Source organism: Chironomus tepperi, unplaced genomic scaffold (assembly GCF_022539635.2).
Source record: "Chironomus tepperi strain 1889 unplaced genomic scaffold, CSIRO-AGI_Ctep_v1 contig_13, whole genome shotgun sequence".
Lineage (NCBI taxonomy): Eukaryota > Metazoa > Arthropoda > Insecta > Diptera > Chironomidae > Chironomus > Chironomus tepperi.
The window spans coordinates 848,197-864,452 of NW_027226135.1; the positions used below are offsets into that span (position 1 = coordinate 848,197).

A 16,256-nucleotide genomic window follows, 5' to 3' on the forward strand; every position below is an offset into this window, starting at 1 on the left:
GCCAAGGAAGTAAGTAAGTAAATCCCAGGGCATGTCTGATGTTCTAGTTATGACGCTCAGATCGTGAATTGAGAGCAGATTCGAGTTATTTGACACATAGTATGTCTCCATGTGCTGGTTACATCCACAAGGATAGGAAGGAATCTTCAGAACACAGAGTTATAGTTAGGTATGCCTGATGTGGGTTAGGTTGCATGGTACATTAGGTCATATGACGTTTCAAGTCTATATGGACAGTGTATAATGAGTCTGTGTCTAATGTCCAGAGCTTGCAAGTGAGTCAGATCCAGAGTTGGAAAACAAAAGCATCTATGGTAGACAAAAACCGTACATTTGACCTGTCGACAGGCCATCAACTGTCGACAGACGAGACCTGCGATAGGTTAGGTCTGTGACAGGCCAACGACCTATGACTGGTCATCTTTAGACAGAACCTGTCACCTCTACCTGTGATCATCGCAACTCTGGTTCCAGTAGAATATTAAGTTTCGACCTCTAATGTCCAAAATTCAGCTCAATCCTCAAACTTACGTGCATTCGACATTCATATTAATAAAGTTCCATAAGGACCGCTTATCATCCAAGAAGGCATATCCATCAAGTGCAACAATTTGTACAATATTATATAAATATTCTTTAGTAGCTGCCAAGTCCTTACACGTGACTACATTACATCCATAATAATATCCATGAAAATTCAACCTTACTTCCACTTCCTTTAATATGTCAAGGATCAATCCTTCACCGTCCTTAAAAATGTTCTTATTTGTGACAAATATTGACGTGTCCATAACAGCAAGGTTCATTTCACATCCATAAAAGTTTGTATATTTTTTTGGAAATATTGGATCTAATGTCCAATTAAGTCCTGTTGCTGTAAATTCATTAATTTGAATGACTTCCTGAGTTTCATGACAAAAAATTAAATTTTTAAGATTTTCAAATGTAAAAAGTTTAATTTTGTCATCAAATTGATCAATGACGATGAAGTAGTAGTAAGGTGGAATGACAAGCTTGGTCTGAAGACGGGATATGTCAGTTACAGTCATATTGGGACAGTAGACGAGCAGCCTGAGTGGATAAATGTATTCAATTTTGACCAAATCCTTATTATTAAAATTATTTAAAGCTTCAAAATTTCCAAACAGTAAAATTGACTGTCTTTGAAGTAATTGTGTCCAATTTTGTGGATTATTGACTTTGTATAGCTATACAGTTATTGAATTTTGAATATTTTTGATAATGTCGGTAATCAGGTTGCCTTGGGTTCCATCAAAATCAATAATATCGATGCGATTTGAATGCTTGACGTAGAAATTCTCAATTGCTGCATAAATTGACAGACTTAGAAGATCTGATGCTAGAATTGGCACTTCCAGTGACAATATTAACAGAATTAACTTCATTTTATTGGATATACTTCAGTGACTTAACAAAAACTGACGAAAAATTCAATTTTAATAGTAATTTAGGTTTAATATGAATTATTAATGACTTAATTAGAATATGTTAAGGAACAAAAGATAAATCTATGGTTGATGACATGATTATTTTACTAATTATTCAGTCTAGATTGAGTTACTAGCTGTATTGAGGCGATGACAGTCTTTAGAATGAGTTCAGACACTCAATACACAAAATTATTCAATTTTTTGACACTTTTTCATACAAATTTGTGCAATTTCGACCGGAACCGAAATCGGAACCGAAATCGGAACCGACATCAGAACCGAGATCGGAACCTAAATCGGAACCGAGATCGGAACCGAGACCGGAACCGAAATCGGAACCGAGATCAGAACCAACACCGGAACCGAGATCGGAACCGAAATCGAAACCGAAATCGGAACTGAGATCTGAACTGAGACCGGAACCGAGATCGGAACCGAGACCGGAACCGAGACCGGAACCGAGTTCGGAACCGAGACCGGAACCGAGACCGGAACCGAGTTCGGAACCGAGACCGGAACCGAGTTCGAAACCGAGACCGGAACCGAGTTCGGAACCGAGATCGGAACCGAGACCGGAACCGAGTTCGGAACCAAGACCGGAACCGAGACCGGAACCGAGACCGGAACCGAGATCGGAACCGAGACCGGAACCGAGATCGGAACCGAGACCGGAATCGAGTTCGAAACCGAGACCGGAACCGAGATCGGAACCGAGATCGGAACCGAGACCGGAACCGAGAACGGAACCGAGACCAGAACCGAGACCGGAACCGAGATCGGAACCGAGACCGGAACCGAGACCGGAACCGAGACCGGAACCGAGATCGGAACCGAGACCGGAACCGAGATCGGAACCGAAACCAGAACTGAGACCGGAACCGAGACCAAGACCGAGTCATACAAACTATCATTGTCTGCATCTAACTGCCATTGAAGCTCCAAGTCTTGTAGATTCCATCCTATAACAATTTTGTTTACCCGAACTACTTAAAATCAAAATCAGACCAAATAAACTCAATCCGAAAATAAAATTCCATAAAAAATTTCAAAATCGTTCCAATTCTCATGTTCTATCTATCTTATCAGTTAGATCCAACAAAATTGTCAACAAAAAACTCACTCGGATATCCAGTAAAAAAATATGAAAAATAAATTTATAGAACCTCAATTAGACATTAATTGTCTTACACATCAGCCTTGAACATTCAATTAGAACAGTTGAGTTTAAATGACATAAATTACATCAATCAGAGTCTATGCTTGTTGTATAGGTTTGGATGTGCTTAATTGACTGACTTTTGACAGAGTTGATTTATTGGAAATTTAAGTTGGACTTGGAATTTAAAAAAGAGTACAGCAGCGTTCTGGCAAAAATACAGCAGATAGCTGCTCTGTCAGTGATTCATCCCAATTGAGAATCGAACCCGGCACCTCTTAAGTGATCAGAGCAATAAGCTATTGGACTTTACCATTCGTGACGCTCTACAGTACAGTAGGGTCCTGAAAATAAGGACAAAATGAAAAGATTCCAAATTTAACGGAATTTTCATTTTTGAATTTTAAGCCACGTGTTTTCTTCCACTTGAGAATTTATTTCTTAATTTATTGGCAATTTGTTCAACCATTTTCTATTATTTGAGTGTTTTATGATGAAAAAACATGGCAAGGATCGGTTATGATGAAGCTTGTGTAAATAAAATTAGAATAAAAATGATTTTAGGCATTTTAATGTGAAGAATTGAGGTTAGGTTCAAAAAATTGTTGAAAAAGTCGATTTTTTTAGCCAAATTTTAATTTCCAACTCTGGCTTTCTAGTGCCTCAGTTTATCAATTAGATGTGACTTTTATGCCTACGCTACGTGGTCTGTTCATATGCTGTATACTGGATGAGTATGTATGAAGCTCTGTTGATGATGAATGCTTGCTAATTTCTAATATTTAGAGTACGTATGTACTGTATGTGTCAATAGGATTATTCCATAAATTAGGTGATATTCTATTAATCTGATAATCTCATAATCTAATTCCAAGTATGTTTGATATGCACACATTGAGTAAGATCAAAATATTCAGTTTTAATGCTTGTTTGTTATCAGTACATCCCAAAAGGCTTGAATTGTCATAATGTCAATAAAATATTAGAATAAATTGTTTATTTTGAATATCACAAGTCGATTAATCGGTCAAAAATGCGGCACTAGGCCAGTGTGACTCTGACTTGGTGTGGGATTCGGTTGATTACTTGCAATAGTGACGCCAACTTGGTATAGGACTTTGGATTGATTATACTACTTGTGCCTGACAAAAGAACTTCTGGACGATAGAGACAGTGTTGCATTTGGTATTGAAAATTGACAATTTGGGGATTGGGAAAGCCGAAGTCTGACTCGGAAGCTGACCAATCTGGCAGTCCCACAAACAAACTAGGGATGCAAGCTTACATCTTGCAATCTCAAAACCCAAAAAGAAAGCTACAAATTGGCATGTACAGCCGTTGATAGCACCAGCTTTAGACGTCATCTGAGGTACGCCATTGATCACAGTTGATCTGTACAGCCATTAAAGTAAGTAAGTAATTAAGTAAGTATGAGTAAAATGGAGTAATTACATCTATGTACGTACAGCATGCATACAGCGACTGATACATAAATTATAATTTTGCATGACATTTATGACATAACAGAACGTGACAAAAATGAAAGCTTTTTGCTCTGATTTATTCATCTTGTGCTGTAGCTGACTGTTACAGCCCCACCATGACAGTTCATTGCACTCAAATACCCAAAATTTCCTATGCAATGCCTTCACATCTGACAAAAAAAGCCACAATCAACAAATTAGTCAAAAAGTCATCAAAACATTTCACATTTTCCCAGATGTTCAACAGAACATGACTGCATTAAGTATCAACAAATAAGCAGTTCCCCATATCTGATTACAGCACGATCCATTGTGCATTTTTAAGCATTAATAAAAGCATCGACCTTGAAAATTAGTTTGATTTGAAAAAAAGGAAGGGTCAGGCACTCAAGTGTGCTGTACTGTACACTGGAGTGCCTGACCCTTAGAAATAAGAGATGTGAATCATCGAGACTGTTTATTTTTATATTGAAGCATAAAAAATCAGAATTTTTTTTTGTTGACCAAATGGGAAGTGATGCATGTAGAATTATTATATGATGACTAATGCTTAGAATTTGCATGATTTGTGGATGACTTGTGGATTACACCATAATGAGCAACAGGTTGAATTTTTGGGGTTTTTGATTGGAATTTTTTGTCAATTTTTGTTTGAATTGGACAATAACTGAACAGGACAAGTACTTAGTGGCTTAGGGAGAAGCTATGGTACTGTGTTAATGGTAAGGTGATTGGCAATGAGCAATAAGCAATTGATTCAGCTTCAGACGTTAACTAAGAAAGGCTATGAATCTAATTTGATCTGAAAGCTCATCAGAGATCTTCAGAGACCTTCTGATTGCATTGGAATAGCTGATTTTAACTGATTTTTTGGGATTTTGATGAATTTTCTTTAAGTCTTGGTCTAGATCTTGGTCTTTGCCTTGTTCATAGTCTCAGAAGAGCTACATGGAGCTCTTTATAAGTTTAGTGGGTCGATGTTAGTCGTAGTTGACTTTATCATGCTCAAAACTGTTTAAAAAACACTGATAAAGTCATTAGATCTTTGCTATGTCGCTGTATGAATGGTAAAACGTCAAATTGACATGACGTCATATTGATGCATCCTAAGGATTCCATGACGGATGCTGTTGGTCGTTTGAGGTTTCAAAAAATGCTCTAAATTGGTCAAAGATCAATTCTGTCCTCACATTCTTGGATTAAGATCCATATTGGTCATATTTTAACAGCACCCATTAAAATTTCCCCCAACATGACACCCAGACTACGCTCTTCTGACTCATAATCACTTAAATACCCTCTTAAATTAGATCAACGCCGTTAAACTTCCAATTTCATGCAATATAATTTATTCTAATGATACACAAATAATAGCACATCCATAAAAGTAAAAAATTGCGGGTTGCAAAGCACAAAACCTGTATTTTTTTCTCTTTTCTTTTTTGCTCAACTCTAATCAAATTTACCACATGTGTTTGCGAACTAACCGCATGTTCAATACAATCATCGTCAACACAGAGACATGCAAAAAAATGGTAAGTTTAATACTGTCGGGTTAAAAAACCACAAATTTTTTGTGCATCGCTGGGAAGATTTTTTTTTGGATTGTTAAGGTATGGATGTTAATGGGTGTTGTGGATGGGAAAATGTGGGGTACAATGGGAAAAAATTTGGGAATTTCGGAATAGTAGGGTACTATGGGAAATGGTGGGGTAATACATGATATAGAGATAAACTTGTATTGAGACAGCGAAAAAACAGCAGTGGAGTAATTGATAGAGAAGCTGGCATAAAGTTGTGTTGACCAGTAAGGCAAATGGTGTAGAAATGATCGAAAATCTAGCTTCAAGTAAGCATGACTTCTGATTCCAGGTGATATTCGATGAAATCCGACCTCAGGACAGAGTCAAGTTGGTCTAGGACTGAATTTTCAGTCATTTCTATGTCATGTTTTTTCCGGATGATTAAGTCTTTCCGTTTAAGATAAAAGGGACTGATCACTTGTTACGTAACGCTCTAAGGACAGTGGTTAGGTCGGATGAGATGATTGGGTGGTTCTGGCCAGGAACAGAAATATGTTCAACCGCTTTATTAACGCCCTACGATTCACAGTAGATCAATAGGAACTAATAATCGTCACTAAGTGATCAATCCAAAAGCTAGTCCAGCTACACACCATTAATAAGGACCCCCATGGCTAGTCCGACTATACACTGAACTACCGGATTAAGTATGACTGTCGAATGTCTCAATTTTGATAGAATCTCGAGATGATCTATGGATAGAGACAGTTTTGGGATGTTTGAGCCTCGTCTACTTCACAAGGTACCGTTTCTCCTCTATGTCCACCTAATAGCCGTATATCTATTACCTAATATGCCAACGACCCCCAAAAACCATTAAATCACGTCAATACATGTCCATACATCCCCAGAAACCTCTAAAAATCTCAACAAATATCAAAACTTAAAACAATGAGCAATAAGAGCAAAAAAGAAGTAAAGCTGTTTAATCATCCACAACCGGCTCATGCAACATTCTTATGAAACACCTATTCTGTACATGAGAAGCCTGAAACCACCAAAAAAAGAGACACGAAGAGAAGTTGAAAGAATAAGATGAAAAATTTTCACATAGTTTAAGACCTGTGAATCACCCTGTTGTCCATGACTTGTTACTGCTTGTTGCAATTTCTTTGTGTCTTTTTCGAATATTGATGAGAATTTTTTTTTTGTTACTTTTTTCTTTCTTAACTGCTATTATGCTGTACATACATGGACATAACTCAACATTCATATGAATAGAGTGTGAGGAGAAATTGACGAGAATTTATGGATGTAAATGTGTGTGTGAATTGGTTGTGTGGTTGTGTTAGTGAGAATAAATACAAGCATGATTGAACATGCATTTGTCTGTGGATCTCTAAATGCATACGTGCGAATGAATGAGTAAAATGAAAGAAATGCGACAACAGAAAATTAAGTTCTAAATGTGGAATTAGGGGGACAAAAGGGAATTGAAAAATGATCAAGGATGGGACGATTTGTGTAGATTTTTGGTTGATTTTATGGATTTACTTGATTAGAGCTTGCAAGTTGGAACTTTACTCAAGTAGAGTCAACAAAGTCATCTACTTTCCTCAAGTAGTGACAATCAAGTCATCTACTTTACTCAAGAAGAGTCAATCAAGTCACCAACTTACCTCAAGTAGAGTCAATCAAGTCATCTACTTTACTCAAGTAGAGTCAATCAAGTCACCAACTTTCCTCAAGTAGAGTCAATCAAGTCATCTACTTTACTCAAGTAGAGTCAATCAAGTCATCAACTTTACTCAAGTAGAGTCAATCAAGTCACCAACTTTACTCAAGTAGAGTCAATCAAGTAGCAACTTATCCTCAAGTAGAGTCAATCAAGTAGCAATTTTCCTCAAGTAGAGTCAATCAAGTAGCAACTTTTCCTCAAGTAGAGTCAATCAAGTAGTAACTTTTCCTCAAGTAGAGTCAATCAAGTAGTAACTTTTGCTCAAGTAGAGTCAATCAAGTAGCAGTTTTCCTCAAGTAGAGTCAATCAAGTATCAATTTTTTACTCAAGTAGAGTCAATAAAGTAGTAACTTTACTCAAGAAGAGTCAATCAAGTCACCAACTTACCTCAAGTAGAGTCAATCAAGTAGTGAATTTTCCTCAAGTAGAGTCAATCAAGTCGACAACTTTACTCAAGTAGAGTCAACAAAGTCATCTACTTTCCTCAAGTAGTGACAATCAAGTCATCTACTTTACTCAAGTAGAGTCAATCAAGTCACCAACTTTCCTCAAGTCATCAACTTATCCTCAAGTAGAATCAATTAAGTAGCAACTTTTCCTCAATAGTTCAAATTAAAACACCAAAAATTCATTCAAAAAAATTGATTTAATTTTATTACAAAATATAAATTGATCTATTTAACAACTACACAATATCACCAATATTTAAATACCCTCAACATCCCCAATTTAGTGGCACAAATTTTGCAGTCATCAAAATTCTCTCAAATCCTCATTCATTGTCTCCATCGTACAATAATCATAATAACTGCAATAAGATCAGAAAAAATAATTTTTATTCAATACCAAATTCGAGATCATCGCGTGCAGCAATTGAAACTCTTTTAGACCTTTCTTGATAAGGCTTATCCGGTGTGGATTCATAGCTGGTCAACATTGGAAGTTTAAGGAGTTTTTCTGGAAAGTTTTTAAGCATGTAGATCCAACATGGGATTTTTTGATCAGCTGTTGACATTTCATAGACTTCTCGGTCGTACCAGGTTGGGTAGTCTTCAAGCTTGTCGAGGACTTCAAACATTTGCTGGTCAACTTCATAAATTTCTCCGTTGATGAAGTTTCCTGGAAATTAAATTTGATATTTAAGTTGGCATTAGGGTTAGCAGGACTTTAGGAGTTTATATTGGACAGGGAAGCAGTCTGAACATTTTGTTAAGGAGCAGCTCGACTGGTCTCTAGCTACGCTGACGGATCATTGACTACGCTCAACCGATCTATAGCTACGCTCGGTCAATCTCTGATCCGACCGATTTCTGACTACGATAGACTGATCTATGGCTAAGTTCGAGCGAAGTCGAATCTTTAGGTTGGCTCGACTGATCTCTAGCTACGCTCGACCGAGCTCTGACTACAATCTATGACTATGCTCGATCGATCTGTGGCAACGCTCTACCGATTTCTAGCTACGCTCGCTCAATGTTTGATTAAGCTCGATGGATGTCTGGTTTAGTTTGATCGATATCTGACTACAAGCGACTGATTTCTGGATACGCTCGAACGATCTCAAATTACACTCAATCGAATTCTAGCTTCGCTCGACCGATCACTAATTAGCCTAGAGTGAATTTTGGCTATGCTTGACTGATCTCTAATAAGACTCGAGTGAATTCTGACTATGCTCGAATGATCTCTGGCTACGCTCAATCGACTTCTGGCTACGCTCGGTCAATCTCTGGCTAGGCTCGACTAATCTTTAGATACGCTTGACCGACATCAGATTACGCTCGACCAATTACTGGTCATGCTCGACCGATCGTAGGCAACGCTCGGTCAATTTCTGGCTACGCTCGACCAATCTCTCACTACGCTCCTACCATTGAAGTCTTTAATCCTGCCAACTCTAATTGCCATTCCCATTTATAAACAAATCTCACCTGTTCCAGGCTTATTCAATAGAAATGGAATATTATATCTTGTAGCCACAACCAACGGGAACTTCACCGTCGTCACAGCATTTCCAATAAATTTTGCAATTCCATTCTTAACATCCTGCATCAAAAAGTGATTTGGTTGTCCACTCTTTAACGTTCCATAGACAAAAACTCGAATTAAATTCGATGACGTTGCCATTTGATCCTGCTTAAGTATCCCAGACGACTAAGGCACTCGAACTGCAAAACTACAATTTTGATTGCTTAATCTCTGCTGATTGATAACAAATTATCTTAAAAAAGGTAAACAAAGGCTGCAAGTTGAGGTGGAATTGAAGATCATCCAAAAAGCGCTTTTTGGAATTTTCGCGTCAATTTTTGGGATGCAGACTTGACTGACTTGCCTGCCCTTCAGTATTTGCATTCGTAAAACAACAAAATAAAATGTATTGATAAAAAAAAATTGAAAAAATCTCAAAAAAAAATTTTCCGGACATAAAAAAAAATGAAAAATTTCAAGCCGCTTTTAATTCTCCTGATCTCACTTAAGTCTATAGCCGTTGTCGTTGCATCGCCCGAACGAAGTTATTTCGAATTTAACTTAAATAAGGTGAGTCAATCGACTTTTTTCACTGACGACATTTTTTTCTCAAATTGACCTTATTTTTTGGATTAATTTGCAGGATAAGAACGACATTTCAATTCCTATAACATTAAATAAAGGAACAAATGTGATAGTAACGAGTAAGTTGAAGGAATGGTAGATTCTTTGTTGGATTTGTGGATACTTCCGGGGTTGAATCAGAATTTGCATGACTAAGTGGTCTTATCTTGATTCGGATGAGTTGGATAGTCGATGAAAAGGCAAGAATTAGGGTGATGTGACTGTGGATTGATGCTGGATTGTAGCTGGATCAGGTGTTCATCTGGTATCAAGTCAGGGTCACGCCGGCATGAACCCTGACCGGATGAAAATCGAATCCGGCATCAATTCAGAGTCACATCCAAGCCTGGTCTAGGTGTTCATCTAAGATACCAAGTCTGAGTCACATCCGGACCTGAACTCAATGTTCATCCGAGTTACCAAGTCAGTGTCACTATCTTGTGACTGTCATGACTCTGACTAAGTGCTGGATTCGGTCTTCAACCAATAATAAGTCAGGGTCATGCCGGCCTTGACTGAACATCAATATTGAACATCCAGCATCATGCTAGAGTCACACCGGTCTGGTGTGACTTGATGGTCATCTGAATCACCAAGCCAGAGTCACATGCAGACCTGGACTCGTTATTCATTAGAGCAAGTCAGAGTAAACTATCGTATGACTGTCTTGATGATCTTTCATATTGGTCTGAAATCGGTGTTAATCCAAGTCATCAAGTCAGGGTCAATTTGGTCTGCTTTCAGTTTTCATCCATGTCGCCAAGGCAGAGTCACAGCATGGCCTGGTATCCATCTAAGTCACGATATTAACACGGTAGTGACACTGACTTAGTGCTAGGCTCGATGCTCATCTGGTATCAAATGAGTGTCATGCCGGTCCGGGACAAAGTTTGCGTCCAGCATAATACCAGAGTCACACGAGCTTTTACTCGATTTTCATTCAAGCCACCAAGTCAGAGTCACATTCAGGCCTGTCACATTTAGCGCTGGATTTGGTGTTCATCCGACATCAAGTCAGTGTCACGCCATGAAGGCTTGAGATTTCATCATACATCAAGTCAGTGTCACAATGGCCTGAATTCGGTATTCATCCATGCCACCCAGTCAGAGTCATGTTAGTCTGAATTCAACTATCATCCAAGTCATCAAGCCAAAGACACATCAACCAGCCCTGCAGACCTGCCTTCTTAGCATGCCCTGATTCATGCAATTCAAGCATCTACCTCCAATTCACCTCAAATTTTATCCATCAAATCCATCAAAAAAATCCACAATTTTATCTACAATTTTCTAACAAATTTTCTCCCAAAAAAAATTCTCTACTTCCAGTTCTATGCGAATCAGTAAACAGCACAGAAGGTTAGTTTAGTCTACGATAGTAAATTATATGACAATTCCTAACTAATAAAAGTCTAATCTAATCACATTAAATAATATTTTTTCATTTTAGTGACACTTAAATATACATTTACGGAGAAAATATGTCATAATTTGGTGAGTATGTGGATGTGATTGACTGTATATACTGCAACAAAGGATGTATTTATGAGTTCGTGACTGAATGACATTAATATTGACTGAAGTTTGGGGGGTTTCAAGGAATTTGTGCAAATTTGTAAAGCTTGATTTTTGAAATTATTGGAATTGTTAGTCATGTAGACTTGGCATTTAGACAGCATGCCAATTTCAATGGATATCGACAACGTACCTAATATCCAATGACAAAATACATATCTAATGGACACGTTGTATTTGTACAAGTGAGAATGTGATTAGGCAATGTATAAGGCTCATTGCAGAGTTGGGACAGAACTCCAATGTAGTTCAATGTCCAGCTGGACTTTTGGAGTCTGGAAACCCAAAGTCCTGCAAATTTCCCTGTCCTCAGTCCCTGTCCATAGTCCCTGTCCATGTCCCGTCACTGTCACTGTCCATGTCCCGTCCCTGTCCTCAGTCCTTAGTCCCTGGCCATAGTCCCTGTCCATAGTCCCTGTCCATAGTCCGTGTCCATAGGCCCTGTCCATAGTCCCTGTCCATGTCCTAGTCCCTGTCGATGTCCCGTCACTGTCCATGTCCCGTCCTTGTCCTCAGTTCTCAATCCCAATCCCAATCCCAATCCCAGTCCCTGTGTCTATCCCAGTCCCAGTCCTAGTCTCAGTCCCAGTCCTATTCCAAGCATCTCTCTCTCTCTCTGTCCCAGTCCCTGTGAATAATGAGTAGTTTCGACCATACACCCCAATGGACGGCATCTAAAGACATTCCAAATATTGACGATCCTTCAATACATCCTGACAATCTCATATCATCTATCCAAAAAAATTAACCAAATTTTCATTATTATTCTAATTTTTAGGAAGAAAACAAAACCCTCGACGATCCCGTAATATTTGAAACCGAAAAGTATCCGTGCAATGGTCCGATTAGCTTATCAAGAATTAAACTCGCACAAGACAATAGAAATTTTGAAATCACAAAACCAACTGTAAGTATTGCAATTCATGTTCTTGTTTTTAGAGACAAGAATGTCCTTGGGAATGTAATCCAAGGGAACGTTCAAAGGTTGCGTAGCACTCAAGAAGGTCCAATTGGGTCTGTTAAGGTCCAATTGGGTCTGTTAAGGTCCAATTGGGTCTGTTAAGGTCCAATTGGGTCTGTTAAGGTCCAATTGGGTCTGTTAAGGTCCAATTGGGTCTGTTAAGGTCCAATTGGGTCTGTTAAGGTCCATTCCACTTCTATATCTACCCTAAAGCCCCTAAACCTATCTAATCACTTCCATATCCATTTCCAGAACGATAAATCAATATTAACAGTACCAAAGGATGGAATATACATTTTTCAACTACAAATGGATTCACTTCCGTACACAAAGTTTAATGCCAATACAGTTATTAAGTTCATTGGACCACATGGAATGTTAACAGCAAAAGACTTGCCACTGCTGCATGTAAGCATCAAAAATTTCAATTTTAACAATTTATTGACAAATTTAATTTTCAGTTCTATGCCTTCATGTGCTTGTATTATTCACTTCTTGCCATATTTTGGACATTAGTATCGTCAGTATTTTGGCGACAATTATTGAGAATACAATTTTGGGTTGGTGCTGTCATCCTTCTCGGTATGCTTGAGAAGGCAATGTTTTATTTTGAATATCATCAAGCCAACAGTATTGGATATTCGTCGATGCCATTGGCATTGAGTGCTGAGCTGGTAAGTTAATGGGGTTTTGGGAAATTACGTGATGCTTATGAAGGGGAGGAGGGAAGGTGAAGAAAGAAGAGTGGAGAATTTAAAGGGGAGCATTGGGGAACACAGAGGAGCGTAGAAGAGCCAAGAGGAGCTGGGAGGAGCCGAAAAGATCCAAAAGGATTCGAGATGAACCGAGAAGAGCCGAAAAGAATCGAGAGAAGCCGAGAAGAACCGAGATGAGCCGAGAAGAGCCGAAAGGAGCCGAAAAGATCCGAAAAGAGCCGAGTGGAGTCCAAAGGATCTGAAAGGAGCAGATAGGATCCGAGAGGAGCCAAGATGAGCCGAGAAGAGCCGAGAGAAGCCGACAAGAGGCGAGAACAGCCAAGTGGAGTCAAAAGGGACTAAAAGAAGCAGATACGATTCGAGAGGAGTCGAGAAGAGCCGACAGGAGCCGAGTAGAGCCGAGAAAAGTCGGGAGGAGCCGAGAAAAGCCTAGAGGAGTCGAGAAGAGCCGAAAAGACTCAAGTAGAGCCGAAAGGAAATGAAAGGTCAGATAGAATCCGAGATGAGCCGATAAGAGTTGAAAAGAGCCGAAAAGAGTCGAGAAAAGATCCGAAAAGATCCGAAAAGACCCGAGATGAGCCGAGACGAGTCGACAAGAGCTGAAAGGAGCCGATAAGAGCTGAGAGGAACCTAGAAGAGCCGAGAAAAGTCAAAAAGAGCCTAGAGGAGCCGAGAAAAGCCTAGAAGATTGAAAAGGAGCCAAAAAGAGCCAAGATGAGCGGAAAAGGAAGAAAGGGTTTATGGTGGGGAACAAGGGGGTCAAAAAATACAATTTTAAGCGTTACGTAATTTCCGAACTCACCCTAAATCATGAAAAATATCAAAAATTACTCAAATTCCTCTCCATTTTTTAGATATCCTGCATCAAACGCACACTAAGTCGAGTCCTCGTCCTGTACATTTCCATGGGCTTTGGTATAATCAAAGCTCGTATCGGTGACGAGTCTGTCGTTAGAATATCGGTAATGTCATCACTATACTTTACAATGGCATCAATTGAGAGCTACTTAAGATTAGCACAAACAGAAAGTCGTAGTGAAAATCGACAATTGGTACTTGCTGCCGTACCACTTGCATTAATAGATTCCTTAATATGTTATTGGATATTTACATCATTAATTCAAACAATTAGAGCATTAAGACTACGACGTAATCCAGTTAAGCTACAATTTTATATCCATTTTAAGAATGTCCTAATTTTTGGTGTCACAATGTCCATTGCCTTTATGATTTATTCAATTAAAATTCATAAAGAGACTGAATGTGCATGGAAGGATCTGTGGATTGATATATCATTTTGGCATGTCCTATTCTCAATTTTACTTACCGTCATTGCATTCCTATGGCGTCCAACAAAAAATAATCAACAATATGCATTCGCACCGCTTCTTAATGATAATGATGATGATGATGACGAGGAGGAAGTTCACTTTTCAGCCGATACACATGAGACACTTAGTAAAGTCAGAACGAGTAGTAAGTCACATGCACAGCATGATAAGAATCATGAACAGGAGGATAGCATGATGAAATGGGTTGAGGAAAATATTGCAAATAGTTCCATACTTTTAGATTCCGATGATGAATTAATGAACACTAAATTTGAAGTATCAAAGATGCAATGAGAAAATTTGAAACCTTTTTTTATTTAATTTTTAAAATAACTTTTTATTTTAATTTAAAATTCATAGAAAAGTTTTAAAATAAATAATTTAAAAAAATAATAAAAGATGAAATTGAGAAGATTTTGTTGTATTTTTTTGGTGGTTTCTTGTAGATTTGGTTCATATTCAGGAACGTTCCACAGTGAATTGACATCTCTTAGATCCTAAGAATGGTCAATTACACACTTGGAAGTTACATGACGTAGATGATGATGCGGTATGGTACGACAAGGTGCAGTACTGTGTTGATACACCACTGATACGATGCAGACAGAGTTCGAAGTCCATTCGGTTTTTATATCAACTATTCCATACAAAAACTAGGTCGAATTCGAGCTCCTGGGACAAATTAACTACTTTGTCACCATCGAAGGAATCGTCCTCTGAGTCACGCCGATCAGGTGTCTCTGTATCACTGTATCATCATGCTGCATCACTACACCGTAAAACCAGTTCAAACTTATTGTACCCTACTACCTGTATCGTACACTTAATCCCTTGGAGTGAATCAACCCTTTAACCCTCATACGTATGAGCTTGTTCCTCATTGTATTCCAATATACCACTGTCAGTGATGACCACTGTCATATTCAAACATATTGTCTTAGCAAGTCCACTTTTGACAGCATATTGCTCTTTGTTTGCCAACAAAAATTCCTTTAACGACTGCTTTTTGACCTTTTTTATGGCTATAAATGAGATTTAGACTAAAGTTGTCAGGAATGTGGGTGCCCAGGCACCAAATTTCCGAAAAGAGGGCTTCTATAGAGTCCCTATTGGTGTTCGAACTCTAGTTAAGTCCCCTTTACATTGAATTCCCTCCAATTCTGCCTTAAACCATCAACAACAATCAAATCTCACTTAACCACCTGTCCGTCCATCATAATTAATGACATTCCAATCACTTAAAAGCTCGGATTTCCCCCAACAAAAGCATTAACCAATTAACCCGTTATCTAATCAACAAATGTCCTTATCAGTCAATAAAATTGTTAACAGAAGTTCTATTATGAGCCATAATCTTTGACTTATCAAGCTGTGGGGTCTTTTATTCTTGAGAATATCTTTGATAAATTTATTATTGAGCTATTAATAAAAGTTAATGTCTGATGACTTGATGCTTAAGGGCTGAAAATCAGATGATTTTGTCAAAATTCAGTTTTGGTGCTGAATATTAGGTTTTAAGTCAGGATTGAGAGGAATTTAATGTAGAAGAGCCTACATTGGAGTCAAAACTCCTAATAAAAGGAGTCGAGACTCTAAAGGAGACGTCTTGATGGATTTAAGAGGTCCAAACCTATGCAGCATCTTGAGGTAAATCCTTAAGACCAACTCATGATCCTTTTCATCCTCAATTAATGTCAGAACATATTGAATCTCCTATTTGCGTATCGTG

The 16,256-nt window shown here is 38.3% G+C and overlaps 2 protein-coding genes across 2 annotated transcripts; one reads left to right on the plus strand and one right to left on the minus strand.

Moving 5' to 3' along the window:
- Positions 1 to 7,988: 7,988 nt before the first annotated feature.
- Positions 7,989 to 9,618, minus strand: LOC139089420 (putative gamma-glutamylcyclotransferase CG2811). Its single transcript, XM_070638967.1, has 3 exons — positions 9,284 to 9,618; positions 8,243 to 8,471; positions 7,989 to 8,160 (listed from the first exon to the last, which is right to left on the minus strand). Exons 1-3 carry the CDS (start codon positions 9,477 to 9,479, stop codon positions 8,106 to 8,108), a joined length of 480 nt encoding a protein of 159 aa, XP_070495068.1. The 5' UTR covers positions 9,480 to 9,618; the 3' UTR covers positions 7,989 to 8,105.
- Positions 9,619 to 9,702: 84 nt separating this feature from the next.
- On the plus strand, positions 9,703 to 14,932 carry LOC139089380 (transmembrane protein 87A). The gene is made up of 8 exons (XM_070638910.1): positions 9,703 to 9,890; positions 9,964 to 10,024; positions 11,274 to 11,303; positions 11,395 to 11,438; positions 12,298 to 12,426; positions 12,733 to 12,888; positions 12,942 to 13,154; positions 14,051 to 14,932. The coding sequence occupies exons 1-8, from the start codon at positions 9,786 to 9,788 to the stop codon at positions 14,819 to 14,821; spliced, it is 1,509 nt and encodes a 502-aa protein (XP_070495011.1). The 5' UTR covers positions 9,703 to 9,785; the 3' UTR covers positions 14,822 to 14,932.
- The last annotated feature ends 1,324 nt before the right edge of the window (positions 14,933 to 16,256 follow it).